Here is an 18,779-nt window from a genome sequence, read left to right as displayed (position 1 = left end):
TCTAAATCAAATGAAACACTAATAATATCAATGCAGGGTATTCTAAACAATATGAAAATGCACAGAATCAGACATGGCTATTTACAGTGCCAGAGAAAAGCCCTTGGCATCATGCTCACACTACAACACAAACCAGAGCAGATGTGATGAAAATCAGCTTCCTGATGTCTCGCTGGTTTATTATTGCAACAAACCAATTAGTATTTCACAAAATTGACCAATGATATTTTTCTGTCATGATATTATATTCTTGTGCCATGCAGTCAGTGTCTGCTTCAATTCTCAGAAGTGGCTTCTGTGATCTCACTTGCTCATGGTTGTCTACAGAACAAACTGGGAGCTGGAGATCCCTGGGGTTTCTCCAGTATAAACACATCCTTGATACTGAATCATAGTCAGGAAAGCAAGACCTGCCACCTGTAGAGACAGGCTTGAAATTGCATTGGGTGCTCACTGACAAATACTCTGAGCTGACAACTTGAATACTCTTGTTGGTTCCGATCTTTTGCACTGAGGATTTAAGATACTTGTGTCACACAGAGCCTTGACTTACAGATATGTTTCAAAATGTTCACCTTGGGAAATACTAGCCTCAATGATCACCTTACTGCATATCTGTCTTGAAGTATGGATCCAAAATTATTAAGTTCTCAAGACAGGCAATCTTAATCACATCAGCACCCAAACCCTAGACTGACTTTGAGGAGCTCCAACCCATGTTTGAACTCAGCTGACTACTGTGCTGCGATGATGTATTTGGGTGCTCCACCACCAAATACCACCGCCACACTGACGCAACTGGAGCAAAACACATTTTCACGCTGCTGAGAATTAATTGACATCAGTGCAAAACTGTGAAAGAATGATCTATCAAAAATAGTCCACGACCCAAATCGCCTTGATGGCTCTAACGCCTTATTTGAATGTGTTGATATACCCTGCCAAAAGTTTAGTCTGACATTTAGTGTGGTATCGAATTAATGCGTCTAAAAATAAAAAATGCAATTATGAAGCATTTTGATTCAGCCAACGACATCATTGTGACATAAGAATCTTCCGAATTCCGTCAATACCTGACATTAGCAGTAGTGCATTTTTTTGTATTAATTTCACTGTCTGTTTACTATGGTTATACAGAAGTACAGCAGGTTTATAACGTCACCTACACTAGGTCGTCATAGCCAGCAATTATGCCGTCATTTCAGTTTGTCAAAATGATGAAATACCCGAAAGTCCAAATAAACACTGAATCTTTGCTAGTCTTACAATTGACGCGCAGCATATTGTAGCTAAAGTTTAAATACTGTAGCTCTTTTAATCGTCACAAAACATAAGAAATGGTTGCGTGACTTATCTTTGAGTCTGCTAAATTCATATACCGCTTACTGATTTTTTATATTTGCTGACCTCTTTGCTGTTTTTCTGCGTCAGATGAACTGCGTAGTCTTCCCCCAGCGGATGACTGGTTGCCTCAGTGTAGGTTCCCCGGGCTGTGGCCCGGATAGGAGCTGGTTCAGTCGTACCATCACGATGTGAGCTCCTCTTCACCGGGCTGTCTGTCTCCGTCTGCCTCTCCTCCTCCATCTCAGAAGCGCAAACGGTAACGTCTGTCGTTACTGGAATGATTTCTCTCTCCCGTTTTCCTGTAAATTATAGCTACGCCTATTAATAAATATATAGTCCTGCCGTCACAGGGTGCTCTCCCAGCTGCGAGGGCTCTAACGCTCCACAATCGCCTGGCTTTCCTTTAGATGCGTCTACTAAATACAGCACTAAGACAGTTCATCCTCTACTAGACAACGCTGTTATCTGACGTACTGTGTTTGCAGGTCCTGCGCTTTTCCACTTGGCACTGTTTAATCTGCAATCAGTAAAGACACAAAACCCTTCTGTAACAGCGCCACCGCGCTGAGATCTCAGATTCTCTCCACTGGATGGAGTTGAACACCCACGTAGTGTATACACTACGCTATGTTGAAGTGTGCACTAGAAATCTTTTAACTTTTTAACTGGGTTGAACGAAGTTTAATTCATGATGAAAAATTTAGAACAGGAAAAGGAGAAGACGTCTCCCGTGTTAAATTGGTTTATTACATAAGGGGAAACAAACAGGAATAATTCCCGAATTAATTACTCTGATGTTAACTACAAAATAAATCAAGATTTTTTTCTGTTCGGTTTTTTTTAAAATAAGTATACCCAGGTCGACTTTTTTTGACTGGCAATTGTGCTTCTACAAACACCCTTTCAAATTTTTGAAGATCATGTACCTGTACAGTATATAAATGCATATGGATATGCATACGCATACAAATATATACATACACTCGAGACAGAAGTGATAACAGCCCATCTTTCATACTCGTTTTCACTTAAGCTACACTTATTAGCGAAATTCCGTGTTTTCTAAGTTTACTGAACACTGATAAATTAATAGCTTGTTGCTTTCAACTCATAAATACTTTGATGAAGTACACTGAGCATTGACCCATACACACCGGTCCTCCAGCTACGCTCTTTACCATAAAACAATATATTTCAATGTCAGTAAGTGAAAACAAATAATTACAGGTCACCCGTGGGGAACAGTTGTGTGTAAATACCAACTGGAAGATTAATTTTGATTTAAAATATGTCATGTCTCATTATAATACTGCCGAGAGGTAACGAAGTTGTCTGCATTGGAGCTCGCTTTCTGAACACCACTCTTTTTCTTGATGTACGGGGTTCTGCAGTGCGAGAGTTGCCGTTACGGAATACAGCCATTCCATCAGAAGACTTCAGGTCATGTAAAGTGGTGTAAAAGTCAGCGGGGAACGTGATTCAGCCTGTGCCTAGGGGATACTCCGAACCTGAGTCTGTTTGACAAGCGAAGGATCAGAGAGTCCTTCGTGCCAGGGAATAGCAATGGTGCACCTAATAAAGCCTTGTGTCCTGTGCACCTGACGTGGGGTTGGTTTGCGAGGTACGGAGAAGGATCACCTGTTCTCAAAGCAACGTGTGTGGACCAGTTTCGTAGTGTTCAAGCTGATGTTCTCTTTCACCAGGGCAAGAACGGACCGTAATGCTGCGCTGAACAGGCTTCACTGCGGACTCAATGACGCTGGGCTCCCAGTGGGATCACACCGCAGCATTTCTACGCAATAAGAAACCTCTGACATCAGGCAGCAGGTAAAAATGACTGGAGGCACCGTGGAGCTGGAGCTCATTATGAAGATGGAATCTCCCCTGGGATCTCAAAGGTGAACAAATAATTTGCCACCAGGGGCGTGAATGTTGGTACAACAGGTTTTTTGTTTGGGGTGCTGTGCGGTTTTTGCGCTGTCAGGCATGACCGAGACGGACGTCCGCTGAAACAGTACAGTACGTGCTACAGTCTTTGAAGTTAGAAGTGGGTGACACTCCCTCTTGATATTGCAAAGTACTGTATGTGGCGAAAGCAATTAAAGAAAATGGCTAGACTCTGAATACGTTTCCTACAGTTTGTGTGCAGAGCGTCAGAGCATTACAGAGAAAAAAATGTAAAACAAAAACCGCTTCTCGTACTCTGTAATGAGTATGTTACTGTCCTCCGTTAATGATTAATTAGAAACCCCTAGCACAATTATTCAAACTCTATTACTCTGTATTACTATATTACTCTGTAAAACAATTAATCACTTATGATTGCTTTTACTCGAAGCGGGAATGTCTGACGTTCTTGCAAGATAATGGAACATAAATCTCGGCATTAAAATATAAAAGCAATCATGAGTTATGTCAAGCTAAACATTAGTTTTTTCCTGCGGAAAGAAATCGTTCCCAAAACTGGCGATCTAGACCCCCAAATGTGCGAACGGTAATTTCGAAATTGTTCCCAAACTGCGAGTCCTAAATCCTATCTAAAGAAGGGCAGTGGTGACTGGGGTTCGGTGAGAAATGGAGTGAGGGAGAGAGGGCACAGAGTCCCTGTCATTGTGGGAAAACACTACAATGTGTGCAGAAAGCACTATTAGAATGTCATGTCCCACATATCACATGGGCCCAGAAAGAGAAACATAAGTCCTGACCCACAGGAATGAATGGAAGTGCATGAAAAATGCATTTTAAGTTTACAGTACATTTTCATGTTTCTTTACACTTTCATCATTTGGCCATTTTATAACATCTGTTCATTTTTTACCATATATTAACCCACTTAATAGTATGTTAAGTCAATAACTGTGTCATTTTCTGTCTATCTGTACTACAAAGTACTACAGAGGAGGTAAACTTCCAAATTAATACATTTGTTTTTGTAAAGCATTTTTTTGTGTGTTTGAGCAAAACCTCTTTCCTGGTGAAGTAATCCATCCACCCATTTTCTAACTGTCACAGGGGAGCCAGAGTCTATCCCAGCAAGCAATGGGCACAAAGCAGGGTACGCCCTGGACAAGACACCAGTCCATCACAGGGCACACAGACACAGGCTCGCACACACTTGCACCAGGGCCAGATGTCCCAGAAGCCAACAGCCAACTCTTGTACTGCAGGGGCCTCACTCCCAGCCCTCGCTGTGTGAGAACTGTGCTGCTGTGAGGAAGAGACAGTGAGCCATCTCCTGTGATCCTGCCATTTTGATCAGGCTTTCTGGGCTCAGTTACAGAACTGTTAGCAGGTCACTTTACCTGACCTTCTCCTGACCACTGGCCTCATTACATACTGTAGAGCATGTCTGCAGGCAGGGGCAGGGCTCACAGGCCTCGAAGGTCCAGTCAGGGGAGCAGGTAGCCTGGTCCTGTCCAGCATTAAAGACAACTATCACTCCAGAGACCTGTGGAGAGTATGGAAGGAGGAAACAGATAATCTGTGGAAATCAGAGGGTGAAGAATAACAACCTTGTGCTCATAAAAAGAGACATCACGTGAGGAAAAATGGTATTTTCATGTCAAAAAGTATCAACAAGTGTTGCGTTTGGAAGCTGTGATTTAAAATAATGCACGAGCTAATGTGCCTGAACAAATGTATTTTTGTAACCTTTTCTGAATGGGTGCATGTTTACTGTTTTAGGTCTAAATAATACAAAATACAAAAAGGAACTTTACAGTATTTAGCATTTCTTTTCTGTAATTATTTGTGAAAAGAAAATCAAGTTCTTAAAAATGAAGCAAGAAAGCAATGCTAACCACTGTGCCACAGATTCAGCAGGTCTACTGAGCAAAAATGAATGTAGGCCTTGATGGTATAAAATATTTATTATACTGTATTTTAATTGAGTGCAGTATCAAGTGGAATACCGAAAGGGACAACAGTGGAGGAGACTGTACATCTTGGTTGCTATAGTTAGAATTTAGTGTACAAACACTGATAAGAAGAGGTTTCATCAGATAATGTACAAATTGTTTTCGTTCGCTTATTTGATTGTGAATCACTTAATACAGTACATGTTCTGAGCAACCTATAGCATTTTTCCCCAATTATTTGAGGTCTGTGTTAACTGCATAAAAAATATGTAAAACAGTGCAAAGATAATTGTCTCACACTTGAGTTAAATTGTACTTGCATATTTACTTTTCATTAGACAATAATGTAGCAGCTCTTAATATCAGAATTATCAGTTAGTTATCTTTATTAAACCTATCAGTTACCTAAACTATACCTTTCAGCGATCTGTACTAAATATGTATTATATGTATGTCATCTGCTGTACAATGCACGTCCCGAAAGAATAGCAATGTACATGTACAAACTGCAATAAACTCCTCTACTCTTACTATTTGATCAAATCTGTCATTTAAAAGCAATGGAAAACATGGCCATCTTACTGATGGCCACTAGATGCCGCTGTTCTGCAGCTAACAGGATCTCCTGAACAAGCACATACAATGCACATGTCCATCCCTTACAATTCTGCAGCCTGTCAACCCCACCTCTGTGACCAGGCCTGGGAACAGTGAAAAACATACTCCTGGCCAGGGGTGGCATAACCCATCAGGTCTCATTTACATCTCTGGCACATAAAGAACTGAGAAGAGACATAACAGGACCAGCTTAGCCAATAATTAGATCAATTAAGTAGGCGAGATATGGGTTGACACACTATGATGGTAGGGTAGTTCGGGCTGCTTCCTCACAGCTCTGAGATTCAGCCTGGGTTGAGCCCTAGACAGGATGTTTGCATCCTTGCAAACTGTGTTTATGCGCGTTTTTGACAATCATTCTAGTTTTCCCCCACTTTCCAAAGACCCAGACTAACTTGTGCCTCTAAATGGTTTCTATGTTTGTGTGTGCATGCCCACCGTCCATCAAGAATGTGATTGAACTTTACTCCCTGGGCTTCTGGGACAGACGTCTACAGGCAGGCAGACTTCCTGCCAACAGGAAAGGGCTTTTAAATCATTGATCGGTGACAGTGGTAAAAGACATGGGGTGAAATGAAATCCTGTGGTCACAGCAAGACTTGGTTCTGCACCCTTAGATAGGTCCCTGAAGACTCTGAGAGATTACTTGGTAGAGGACAGGCTGCACAGCATTTAAGGTCATAAGTTTGAGAGCTAAGTAACAAATTGAATTTGATCAAACCCACCTAAATGGATTTCAGGAGTAAACCCAGTACTGGCACATGGGTGGATAAAGGCAGGATATTTTATGCTGCCATTTGGAGTGGGTTGATACTAACCTGGCAGCCGTCTGGAGGCAGAAGGGAGATTTCCAGTCATCCTTGATCAGAAAACTGCTTGCTCCTGCTGAGGGCTGGCGCATTCCAGAGCTCACTGCAGAAGGAGGGGGGAATGGGCGATATACTGGAGGGAGGGCAGCCATTAACTCAGCTGGCCTGCCGTTGGAAATTGTGAGGAAACTGGAGCATGCATTCGACGCTAAACTAAAGCATCTCTGCATGCAGAGGTGTATATTTGCTCTTTGGGGCGTGTATCCTGAACAGCTTTTGTGTTGATGCTGCATGGGCTTTGGAGCATGTAGAAGTATCCCACTTGCACTTGGGCCTCAATTGAGGAGAGAAGAGCAAGAGACTGAAACTCAGATCAGAGTCTGACAACCTGCACTGCTCTGCTGTGGCAATTTGGATCCCAGCAGATCAATATCATCCAATCTCTGCCACTGCACCAGTGATTGAAACCCAGGGTGCAACACTGCCATTTTAAATAAGTAATGCACACATCTGGCTTCTGGACACATGCCGAGACTGGAGACACATTCCTGAAGCTGACTACATGATCTACACACACACACAATGCAGATGTGCATGGCATTGATGATTCAGGGCTCATAAGAATGGATTCTAATTAACACAAGTAATTCACTTTAACAAAAAGCAAAATGAATGCAAAAAACATATTTACATATTCTGTCCCTGCACTTCCATGTCTTCACAGAAGTGTGGTGCTCTCGTGCTATGTAACCCTACGGCAGTGAACTCTGTTCATTGAACTGCAGTGATAGGTTTATAGAATGGCTCCTCTCTTTAGACAGCTGAACCAAAGCTGCCAAATACAATTAGAACTTGTATAAGGTCTCAATACCCAAGTATTCAAATCAAAAGGAAACTAAATTATTTGTGCTTGGAGAGCTTCACCAGTTGCTGCTCAGTGATTTCCTAAGAATTAGGTCACATCCACTGCTTTGGGCCTATTGTATAAGACTCAAGCATATGTACCATGGAATATCGAACATTATTGTGTCTTCATCAGCAGGATGCCTTCTGAATGCAAGATACAATTAGGGAAATTAGCAGCAATATTTTTTTTACTCTGGGAACTATTCAGCTATTGGCTTATTAGAGGTAGTTTAAAAAGGATTTTTAAGGATTATGACAACAGCACCACAACATAAGAGCTGTGTGAGATAAGCATGTACGAGACTCAAACCTATATACACTCCTGTTTTGAAAGATGCCCATCGGGATCGTGCTTGTTCTGTGGTCTGTGTTTTCATATTCTTTGGACATTAAACTAGATCTATACCAGCAGAGGTTTCATGAGCCACCTGTGCACACAGAGCAGTGAGCAGACCCGCGGAAGAGAGGCCCTCAGACTAACTTGCTTTTCCTTTGCTCATTGTTGGCATGTCAAAGGAAACAAGCTTACATCTGGACAGCAATTTGATCAAAGCTTCCACTTGAGCTTTCTACAATTATATCCACTTTTGCAGCTACCACAATCATGAAAAAGACAATTTGCAGGCTGTAATTCACATTGATTATAATATTCAAATATTAGTGTATAGTTGAGCAATGCAAAATATCAGAAAAATTGGCAAAGTAGCATATAACTTGTTTTTACAGGAAGAATAAAAAAATATTTTTTAATGTCGTCTACATTTGTTTTTATTTGAAAAGGTATGCTAAGTTGTTTTTTGATCACCCAAATTAACACCTAATACTTCTTACAGATGGCCAAGCAGACCCCATATTGAGCATCTATCAAAAACCCAGATGCAACGAAACTCTTATTCTCATACACCGCTAATTGCCTGATTTGTCTGGACACAATGCGAGGCTGTGATGTGCATAGGGTTTACCAGTCTGTATCACACAGTAATAGTGTGACAAGCCGGTAGAAGAGTGAGAACAGTCCTGTGCATGAGGTGGGAAGGAAGGTCACAAGGCTTGCACACTCAGGATCTATCCATACTACCAACACTAAACTCAAGCAGTGCTACCAGCCAGCAGAAGCCCATGATCGACTCCGAAATGGTTAATCACAGGATCAGCAGGCCATAGGAGCAAGCTTAGACTGTACACCCAGCTGCACCCATAAAATAGTCATCACTATTTATCCCCCTGCCCAACACCCGGGTCACCTGCATGACCAAAGTAACCTTTTCTTCTTTCATGAAGCTCGTTGGCACAAGGCGAGATTCACTCATGACCTACGGCTTCACTGACAGGAGATCCCCACCTGGGATTGCAATGCCTTGTGTCACCTGTGGGACAAAACTACAGCCGAGAGGCCACGCAGTTTACATGCTTGTGTCTTGAGCTGTCAGGGGCAAAAATCAGGTACCTACTGTACTTGATCCATAATAAGCAACTTTCACTTGTTAATTTTGTTTTGCAAATCATGGAATGATGACAATAACCTAAACTTTTGGATAAACCAACAGAGGTCTACTTACCTCACATCTGGGGTAAAAGTGTTTCATCATACATACACACACACATTACTGTGACTATGATCAGGTTTTTAAAATGAAACAGGAACCTTAATTTACTACTGTTGACTTCCGCTATTGTATTATTTTTAACAAAAACAATGTTTCAATGCCCAAATACTACAGTCTAAAAATATTACAAAATGTCAGGTTTTGCTTAATAAAAGATATTCAATATATTGAAACACATTTGACAAATATGACAGGTTTGCTGGATTCCTCTTATTTTCCCTGACAATCCTAATGATCTCAGTTGCATGAATAGTCAGCGCAAATCCTGCCATAAAAAACATTTCAAGAACAATAGTTTCCACCTTGATCTTCAAATACCATTTAACTATATGAGCCACATGTTTGGATCATTAACGTGTGGAAAAAAGTCACAGTAAAACTTATAATTGCACGTTTACCCAGTACCTTGCATTACTCACAAGCTCAAATAAATTCAGGCAATTTTGTTCTACATATTAGTTTATTTTTTTCCAGCTCATATAAATCACTATTATACAAGTGCATCTATATATAGATATCTTATTTTAAAACATTTTTATTACGTGATACAAATGTGCATACAGTAGTGATAAGAAAATACTGATCTTTTCAGTACAAATCTATGCCTTAGAATCATGTGACAATTAAAATCATTACTCTTTAAAAAAAGGAACATTAACAAAAATGTAAAAAGCCCATTTTGTCTATACAAGCCTATATTCCAATATATATACGTCTCTTCCATGAAAAATAATATTCACAGTATGGAAATAAACAGCATTTGTTGATTTTTTTTTGTTTTCAATGTACAACTCAAAACTGTTACATTTTCTTTAATGGGTACATTAATTTTGAGAAAAAATAGCTCTTTAAGATGTCCTCTAAAATTAAAGAAGGTGGAATAAAAAATAAATTGAGATGAAAAGATGTATCTCACATCCAAGAACAGCCACCAAATGAGAGGAAATAAAAAAATGTTAAGGAACAATAAATGATAAGAATACTTATTTTGCAATTCAAAAGAATGTAAAAACATTAAAATTTCAACTACTGTTCCAGTGCTGTAAGAGATCTGATATGCTAGACAGATCTAGCAGTTCAGTAGCAGCTGAAATGCGTCCAGGGGAAAAGATGCATTCAGATTTGAAAATGTCTGTCAAGATCCTTAGAGGAACTCCAGGCTGTCCAGTCTACTCCCGGACAATGACAAAACTTTTAGGCAAAGCCACAAACACGATTATTGAAAGCCAAAATGTGTTTTGGATCACTTTAATATCCTGTGCTGCTTTTGCAGTTTCATCTGTCTGCCAGTTAGGGAGTCACTACTCAGGAAATCTGCAGTACACTTATCATCTCTTCAGATGTGATCTCAGTAGCAACATGTTTCACAGCAGCGCTCTAAATGCGTGGATTTGTCTACTTGTAAGTCTTGCAAAACAGTGAATGTGACCAATGCAGATTTAACAAAAAGCAGTGTAAAACACAAGCTGAAATGGACTTGTCAAGCACAATTATTTGAACGTCAGGCGAGTACAAAGAAGTGCACAACTTTCAAGAGAGTCGAATGTTTCTTCAACGCAACAAAAGCTGAACCTGACCAATGATAGCTATTCACCCCACGTTCATCTGCTGTGTTCAGGTGATGCCGTCCTCTTCGACGAAGGTAAAACTGTGTTTACGGCAGAAGTGGTTGTTAGGGCTCTGAACTCTAAGCGGAAAAGGATGTTTAAGTGAGTTTAACCAGACGCAGCTATTCTACCCTGAGGCAAGGTATTTGCCTAAATTGCACCAGTCCACCCAGCCGTACAAATTGGTACTAGCATTGCTGGGAGTACATGTATACAGTACTTGTAATGGCTTAGTGCCCCTAGTTGAGTCGTCTCTATCTGGTTAAAGCTCCATCAGCTAGGATCTATTTTGTGTAGTATTTAACCATTAAATTCTGCACAGATAGGTACAAAATAATACCAATGTCCACCTCAAAGACAAGCTTCTATTTCAATAGCGCAGGTTGTGGTTCTCCTGTAAAGATCTTACAGTTTAGCCAGAATCGCAGGGCTTTCACACTTCTCCAACAAGTCAGATTTAATAGTAATTGTGGTAACTTGTTTTGCTCAGGGTCTTGAAAACTTTTCTGTTTCCAATAAGAATCACACTGCTGATTTCATGGGAATGCACTTAAGATCCTCATCACGCAGTATCGCGGCCTCGGCAGCAGTCTGTAGAGCTCTTATTAAGACTCCTATCTTCAACCCGCTTCTCCAGCGAAAATTCCTTACAACGTTCTTAGTTCCAGTTCTCATTCTGAAGGCTTTGAAGAATGTGTTTTTCTAATCACAAAGACAGTGACACAATAAACAGACTTCTCTGTATCTGTCCAGCAACTGTCCCTAAAGTAATTAAGGGAGTATACCAGGAAACAACTACCACAGAAGGAGAAGCTTTACAGATAGCCCTGGCTTAATCCCTTTCATAACACCCTAAAACAAAATATTAAACGCAATTTAGAGTAGCCAGTTAAACGATTAAATTAAGCGCATCATGAACAGAAACTTCACACAGAGACACCCAAACTGAACTCAAGACTCTAAAGTGAACTTAAAAACACTAAATAAACTTCAAGACCCTGTACAAAATGCTGAGTGTCTAAAATTCATAGCCTTTTTGGAATTTGAATATGTACACTATTCATTATCATCACCAAGAAGAGAAGGGTTTATTTACTGGCGAGGTAAAGATAAAAGGAATACAAGAAGCTTTGTATCCTCCACATTTAGTCTCCCCCGGTGATATGGAAAATATCTCAATGTACTTTGTCTGACATTCAAACACTGATGCACCAGAAAACTTTAAAAACGGGAAATCTAAATATTTTTCATTACATACCTAGCAATTTGTAATTGACAATTGTTTCTGAACATTGCTCACAAGATGTGACTTCTGAAGTATGTTTAGATGAAGACTAACTCAGCTTCCAGGCTGCACTTGAAATGACCACCTTAACCAGCTGAGCCACTGGGAAGCCCTCGAGCTTTTCATCTGCTGACATGCTGCCAGATCCACGGTGCCCGACAGGAGAGCCAACACTGACTGGAGGAGCTCCAGTCACTGATGTCAGTGCAAGCCTCCAGGCGCTCGGCAAGCCACAGCAGACACACAAGCCAAGGTGATCTTTGCTGACTGATTCATATTTGTCCTACACTGGTTCAGCCAGTTGAGCTGCTTGTACCAGTACCAGTCACACCTGGCTCGTGACAGCCTGTACCAGTGACATCTGAGCCATAAGGATCAACCTGCGCTGTGAGCACATGCTGAGCAGCTAAGTGATCTGAAGGTGAGGTCATCATCCAGCTGGTTCTTGAAAGAAGCGATGGTACGGGCTTTCACAACATGACCAGGTACTCTGTTCTAGACTGCCACAGTCCTTTGTGTAAAGAAGTGCCTTCTGTTTTCAGTGTTAAATTAAAAAGAAAGAGCAGACCTTTGTGTCTCCAAATGTTACTCATGGTGTTTTGGGGCAAAAGAAGCATTGGTAGAGATTGTTTGATATTGTTAATAAATGCTAAAAGAGGCAATGACAGGATCCCATATTGGACAGCTAACAGCCCACCTATACAAAAACCTTCACCTTTCCTAAAACATGGCCGATTTGGAAAATTTAAATTGGACCAATGGATACAAATATTTCTGTTCAACAATAATTCATTTGTCCACATTCAAATTCATGTTTGACTAAAGAATAATTAAACTAATATACACATTTAGCATTTAGTAAAAATATATGAAGATAGTAGCATTTAGTACAAATATATGAAGGTAAGCAGAAGAATATATATGGAACAGTGAATCCTCATTGAAGGATGTAGGTGGGTTCCATGATGTTGCCTTAACATCAGAGAATGATAGCAGCTAGAAGCACTGGTATGAATTCCATGTCTTTCAAGGGGTGCAGCAAGAACATATTAGGCTATTAATACATAATGAAGCAAGGATTCTAGATTGCTGCATTGAATACTTCACCTTGTCTGTTTGGTTTAAAATGAGCTTTGTGGTTGACTGTGTTGACCCATGTGAATGAACTACCACAAAATAGTCATATGGAAGACATAATGGCCATAATAATAACTATTATCGCCAAAAGTGAGAAAATTATCTATTCCGAGCAGCGTCCAGCAGATAAGGTCATAGCTGACGGGCTATGTAACAGAGACTCACGAAACTCTTCACTGATTGTCTTCTGATGATGTGAGCAAACCCAACTCGGTTGCATTTACACAGTATGTTCTTGCTCAGAACGTATTGCTTGCTCGGAATTGTACACTTGTGAATTGCTTCATGTGATTTTAAGATGCCTCAATTGTCCTAATTTTTTTATAACAGCCACCCTCATTATAAGAAGCTTTGATACCAAAGGATCTGTTAATTAAGATGTTTCTGCATGAGCCATTTAATACCAGACCGCTTAAATGTATATACAGTAGGTTGCTTTCAAAGTCCTTCACAATATCATTTTCAAAGTGGCATCCATCATCCTTCAATGCTGTAAAAACAAGTGAATCAGAAATGTTTTCTATTAGTGGAAGAAAAAAGTTCCCAAGAGCCCCCAACAGACTGTCGTCATCACACACACTAACGGTATGACCGTTCCCTTCACAGTTCCATTGATAAGAGAAGAGGCTGAGAGTGGAGGGCAACAACCTCCTCTGAAGTTCCAATAACCAACTAAGAAAAAAAGAAAAGGTTTATACACTGAATGCTTAATGTGATTTTCATTAAGATGATGTATTTTATTAAATGCTGGAAATATAGGGTTCTGTGACAAAGCCTTACATGTCTCTTCCTACGAAAAGGTGAGACACTCACAGCATTATACAAATTTCAAACCATTTTCCCCTCTTCATAATTCTAAAGTAAAAAAACAATCTTGTAAAAAAGGACAGTAATTAGAAGGTTTCCAGTGATGTAATAAATATAATTTGACAAAACAATATTAAGAGATGGTGTTATATACAAAAAAAAAATCAATGATTAAAATCATTTCCATACTCTTTCTCTTACTGGCAGATAATTTACTTTAAGTCAAAGCTTCTTGTCTATGGAACACGCTTTTACTCTCTAGAACGACAGGCGCAAGTCAATGCAGAGCTTTCTAGTTCGCCTCATAAAAGAAGGACAAGGTAGACTAGGACATTTAACTTAAAGGAAACCATGTTATCTGCCAATAAGGCAATGCTTTATACTAATTTCGCGCTGCCCCAAGGTGTCATTGCAGTTCACTTTAATCCTTTCATATGGAAAATAAAAACATTCAAATTTATGAAAAAAAAAAAAAAAACAGAACGGCTGTACATCATACTGCCATCAGCACCTGCACAGGACGCCCAGCAGAAAACAGGCTGCTGGCCTCCGCCTGCCAGCAAGCCACGTCTGTGCAGTGCCTGCTGGGACGGGTACAGGAGGCTGCACAGCGCAACACACCGAGGCTCATATAGTTCCTGTAATGCCTTCTGATTGCTGCTGTGTCTTGAAATGAAGTCTGTACAGTTTGAGCCACAGAAGGAAGGGGAGGGCAAGACTGTGTGGTATTTCAGAATTATGCTGCATATTTTAGGACCAGCTCTCGCCCACCATCTAATTGTATTATTAAATTCACAAAATACAAAGCTAAATGAAGGCTTCTAATTTTCTTTTAGGGTGACATTCCATCTGAAAGTACCACAGAGTCTTGTAATATCCTGAAGTCTGACATTTAAAAAAACTGCAAACTGAAGTCCGGTCTTAAAACTGTGTAGAAAGCAAATATCACCATTTAACAACAAGCAGGCTATTGCCACAGGTCTGAGATGGACTTTTAATGGGATAAAGTGTGCAGACGTCCATCTCATTGCTTGATCAATAACAGAAAAGGGAAAAATATGTAGATTCTGCATGGAAAGTTGCCACTGAAATAACAGCCTATATAACAAGGCAAGTACAGAGAGCTCTGAGCATTATAAAGAGTAGACATCTTAGGGTCATATTATAGTTTGCCTTATCATTCATTAATGAATGGTTTCTTTTATGTGTGCAGTATATGGCAGGGAATATATAAACTTATTTGAATGCATATGCTAAATGGAAAAAATGTCCAGTTTAATCTCAGATGATGGATGCAAGAATTTAGAGGCAGATTTGTAAAAACAGCCCTTATCATTAAGAAAAAAATAAATATATAAAAATTAAAATATGCTTTAACATCAGCTAGGACATTACAGTTCACATTTGCATCTGTCCTCACCAAGATGACAGACCTAAAAATAAGATACAATGAAGAAGACACTATAAAGGATTTTTTTTTGCATTGTCAGTAATGAAGGTATCTCCTAGCTGTTACATTAAAAACAAACCTATATTTGTAAGAAACAAAGTGATGGTATCAGTGCTTATGCATGCTAATCAGATAAAGCATAAAGTATGGAACTGAAATTTAAGAAAGTATTCAAATCTGGGGGCAGACTAAAAATTGAAAAAAGTAGATATTCTGTATTAATATTTTTTTGTTTCCTAACACAGTATGTTTTTAGATGTAAGCTGCTTTTGCTAAATATTTTTAGGTTTACTCTTTGAAGGTTTTTTGAAAACTACAATCAAGGCTGTCAATTCTGACATGCAAGAAAGCTGCATTGTCAGGGAGCATGAACAGTGCAGTGCTTCAGGAAAGAGGCTCACTGAGACAAGCCAGCACTGATGCTGTCTGTTCTATTCTTAAGAGACATGTGTGACAGTAGTGTTCATGGCAAAGCTATACAGTTTTGAGGTACTCTAAAATACCTCAAAACTGTGACCTACAAAACAATTTAGCAGAATTAGGCTAACTATCAAAACTGACTATTATTTAAAGATTTTCTTCAAGGTGGAGATTGGATTTTTAAATATAAATCGCATGGCTTCGTTTGCTCGCTCACTGGTATGAAATGAATTTTGCTCTGTTCTGAGTGATCCTGTGCTTGATGCTGTGTTGTTTTACCTTTTACTTTTACTTCAAACAATTTCAGCAAAAACGTCCCCATCAAAACACAGATTTACACAAGCAAACCAAGTTCTCAATCACAGCCTTTCAAATTAGATCCTAGTCCCCAGTAATGCTACAGTTTGATGCTCTGCAAAACCTTATTATGTGCCTCCCATTATCCCTGAGCTTGACAAGCTTCAAACAAACATTTCACACACACTGCTGTAGCAGGGACCTGAGGACACCTGCGAAGTCACACTGCCGATTAGCACTCAAAGCAGGGGTGTGCATGACCATGATCAAGCAAATCATACCGTATATATGACTGTAGCACTTCTGACAAAGGGATGGAAGGCAAAAAAATGTGTACAGAAAGGCACAGGTGTGTACAGGGACCCAGACGCCAGACTCACTTAGCAAGATAGACTCCACATAGCCTTCAGATCTTCAGCCAGTCTTACACCGACACTGTGGACGGGGTGTTGAAAAGAAATCTGAATCTCTACCTTCGGGAGACAGTTTTCAGGTAGTGAAGCTGTCAAGGAAGCAGTGGAAAAGTGGTTTCTAATTTCAGGGAATCAGCACTTTCAAAGAAAGTGGAAGAAATAAACTGCAGTTAAGAAATGGGATAAGGATTAAAATCACTGAACTGATATTCCAATGCTGGTCTGTGCTCTACTGCAGATCCAGATCTTTTTGAATGCAGCTCAGATTTCTGTACTCTACTTCCTTGCTGCAAATGCAGTGTTTTTGTTATTAAACCACTGGTTGAACAAAGATTTACTATGGCATAGAAGTCTATGCAAACAGAGAATCACCCAGAACAACCAGTGGAATAAGGAACAGGATACTGGACCTGACCTAACATACAGAAACTTAATGTAAAAAAAAACATCTAAAATCTGCCTAGTCAATAATGAATGTGTCTTCTTACTATTAAATTAAAAATAAACCTATATATGTCAGAATCAAAGAGATGGTATCAGTTTTTATGCATGCTAATCAGATATTAACCATGCAGAGGCTCAATAATTTTAAACTTTAAGAAAATTGTGCATGCAAATCAAGCCTTATCAGGTTGTTTTTAGCTAATTTACAGTCTCTTCACTCAACTTAAATGGAATGTTAGGGGAAAAAAAACAAAGAACTGTTTGAAAAAACTTAACACTCAATGAATCTTCACTAAACTTTAAAAAGCTACTGTTAAAGAGTACATTTTCAGACCTGTGCTAAATTTGCAAAAATTAAGAAACATTTCATTACCAGGCTAAAATAGTTTTAGCAGAACTCTTGATCTTGTGTTCATAAAGGAAACTGCTGGAAAATATTTGATAAACACACGCTAAATCACAAGATTGTAAATGGATATAATTAAATATTAAAAATCACTGATTTAAAACAATGATCTAGGCAATGTGAACTGAATACTTCTACATATATAAATTGTTTTGGTTTGTTAGGTATTGGAACTGCTTTTTGATATTCCGAAATGCTGTAGACGTGCTATCCTTAGCCGCGATGATGTTGTCAATTAAAAAAAAAAATTGTATTAGCTTACTAAGCACTATTTCTTTTTTGTATCCAGTTAAAAGGGACTGACCTGCATCCAGCAACCCAGAATACACTCTCCCACCCCACTAGGAACCCCCCTTGCGCCCCGTGAAGCACCTTGTTTCTGTCCGGGCAGGGGGGACCACCTCCTGTATGGCACCACAGGGCTGTTTTAAAGCTCTATAGCGTGATGACAGTGCCCTCTTCCTCCATGCTCCGGCGTTTCGGCCCCTGACTCCTGCGCTCGGCTCCGGATTCGGCTCCAGTCAGCGAGCCAGCGCTGCTGCTCGTAGCCAGGAAGCCATTCTGCTTCAGGCCGAGGTGCAGCTCGTACCTGGGCAAGGAGGGCATGCTGGTACTGGCCGACGCAGCCCTGGAAATCGGCCGGGCTTCCTCCCCAACCTCAATGACCAGGTCTTCGTCTTCCTCGTCGCTCTCCATCTCCTCGGGCCGGAAGTTCTGGATGATGTGCGCCGCCGGGGCCACGGAGTAGCCGTAGTGGCTCGTGCCGCTGTCCGAGGACCGGCCGGAGCTCCCTGAAGTCCGGCTGTTGCGCACCACGTTGTTCCTCTGGTTGGCGGGCTTGACGGTGATGATGAGGTTGTGGCTGTTGGCGATCATCATGTCCGTCACCTGGTCCAGGCTCTTCCCGGACACCTCGATGCCATTGACTTCCAGCACCTCGTCGTTGACCGCCAGCAGGCCCGTGCTCTCGGCCAGCCCCCCAGGCACCAGCCGGGAGATGAAAATCCCGGGAACTTTCTCCAGGCCTTGGGGAGTGACCCGAACGCTGGAGCCGTCGCGGATGTAGAAGCCCAGCGGTTTCTCCGAGCCGTGTTTATAGAGCCGCACCCTGCGGTGGGTCTCGGGAAGGATGTCCACGTCAATGATGGAAGACACCGGCCGGAAGTCCCTGGGAAGGCTGATGATGATCGGAGGCTTCTTGCGGTGGTTGTCTGGCCGCAGGACCGTGGAAAGTACATTCTTCTTGCGTGTCAGCGAGTCGGTGCCAAACGCAGAATAATCTGCCTCCTCTGCAGAGACAAGCGGACAGTGGGTCAGTACAGCAAAACTGGACAAATAAAGCCCAGGAAGGTGAATGAGGTTTGCTACATTA

The 18,779-nt window shown here is 40.7% G+C and overlaps 2 protein-coding genes and 1 long non-coding RNA gene across 3 annotated transcripts in view; 1 reads left to right on the top strand and 2 right to left on the bottom strand.

Annotated features, from left to right (window-relative positions):
* LOC107079573 (biogenesis of lysosome-related organelles complex 1 subunit 4) overlaps positions 1–1,584 on the bottom strand; it is a 13,327-nt gene extending 11,743 nt beyond the window's left edge. The window contains exon 1 of the mRNA XM_015364842.2: positions 1,408–1,584. Coding sequence (XP_015220328.1) covers positions 1,408–1,584 — 177 coding nt within the window. The remainder of the gene's footprint in view (positions 1–1,407) is intronic.
* Positions 1,512–18,779, top strand: LOC107079574 (uncharacterized). Its single transcript, XR_001480517.2, has 3 exons — positions 1,512–1,600; positions 3,048–3,242; positions 17,697–18,779. It is a non-coding gene; the product is annotated as an uncharacterized lncRNA (long non-coding RNA).
* The window catches only part of pard6b (par-6 partitioning defective 6 homolog beta (C. elegans)), a 41,218-nt gene continuing 32,021 nt past the window's right edge, over positions 9,583–18,779 (bottom strand). The window contains exon 3 of the mRNA XM_006639539.3: positions 9,583–18,696. Within this exon, the coding sequence (XP_006639602.1) occupies positions 17,843–18,696 (854 nt within the window). The 3' untranslated portion in view covers positions 9,583–17,842. The remainder of the gene's footprint in view (positions 18,697–18,779) is intronic.

The sequence above is a fragment of the Lepisosteus oculatus genome, chromosome 16 (genome assembly GCF_040954835.1).
Source record: "Lepisosteus oculatus isolate fLepOcu1 chromosome 16, fLepOcu1.hap2, whole genome shotgun sequence".
NCBI classification, from domain to species: domain Eukaryota; kingdom Metazoa; phylum Chordata; class Actinopteri; order Semionotiformes; family Lepisosteidae; genus Lepisosteus; species Lepisosteus oculatus.
The sequence above is the reverse complement of the archived record's forward strand: the minus strand, read 5'-3'. Positions and strand labels throughout refer to the sequence as shown.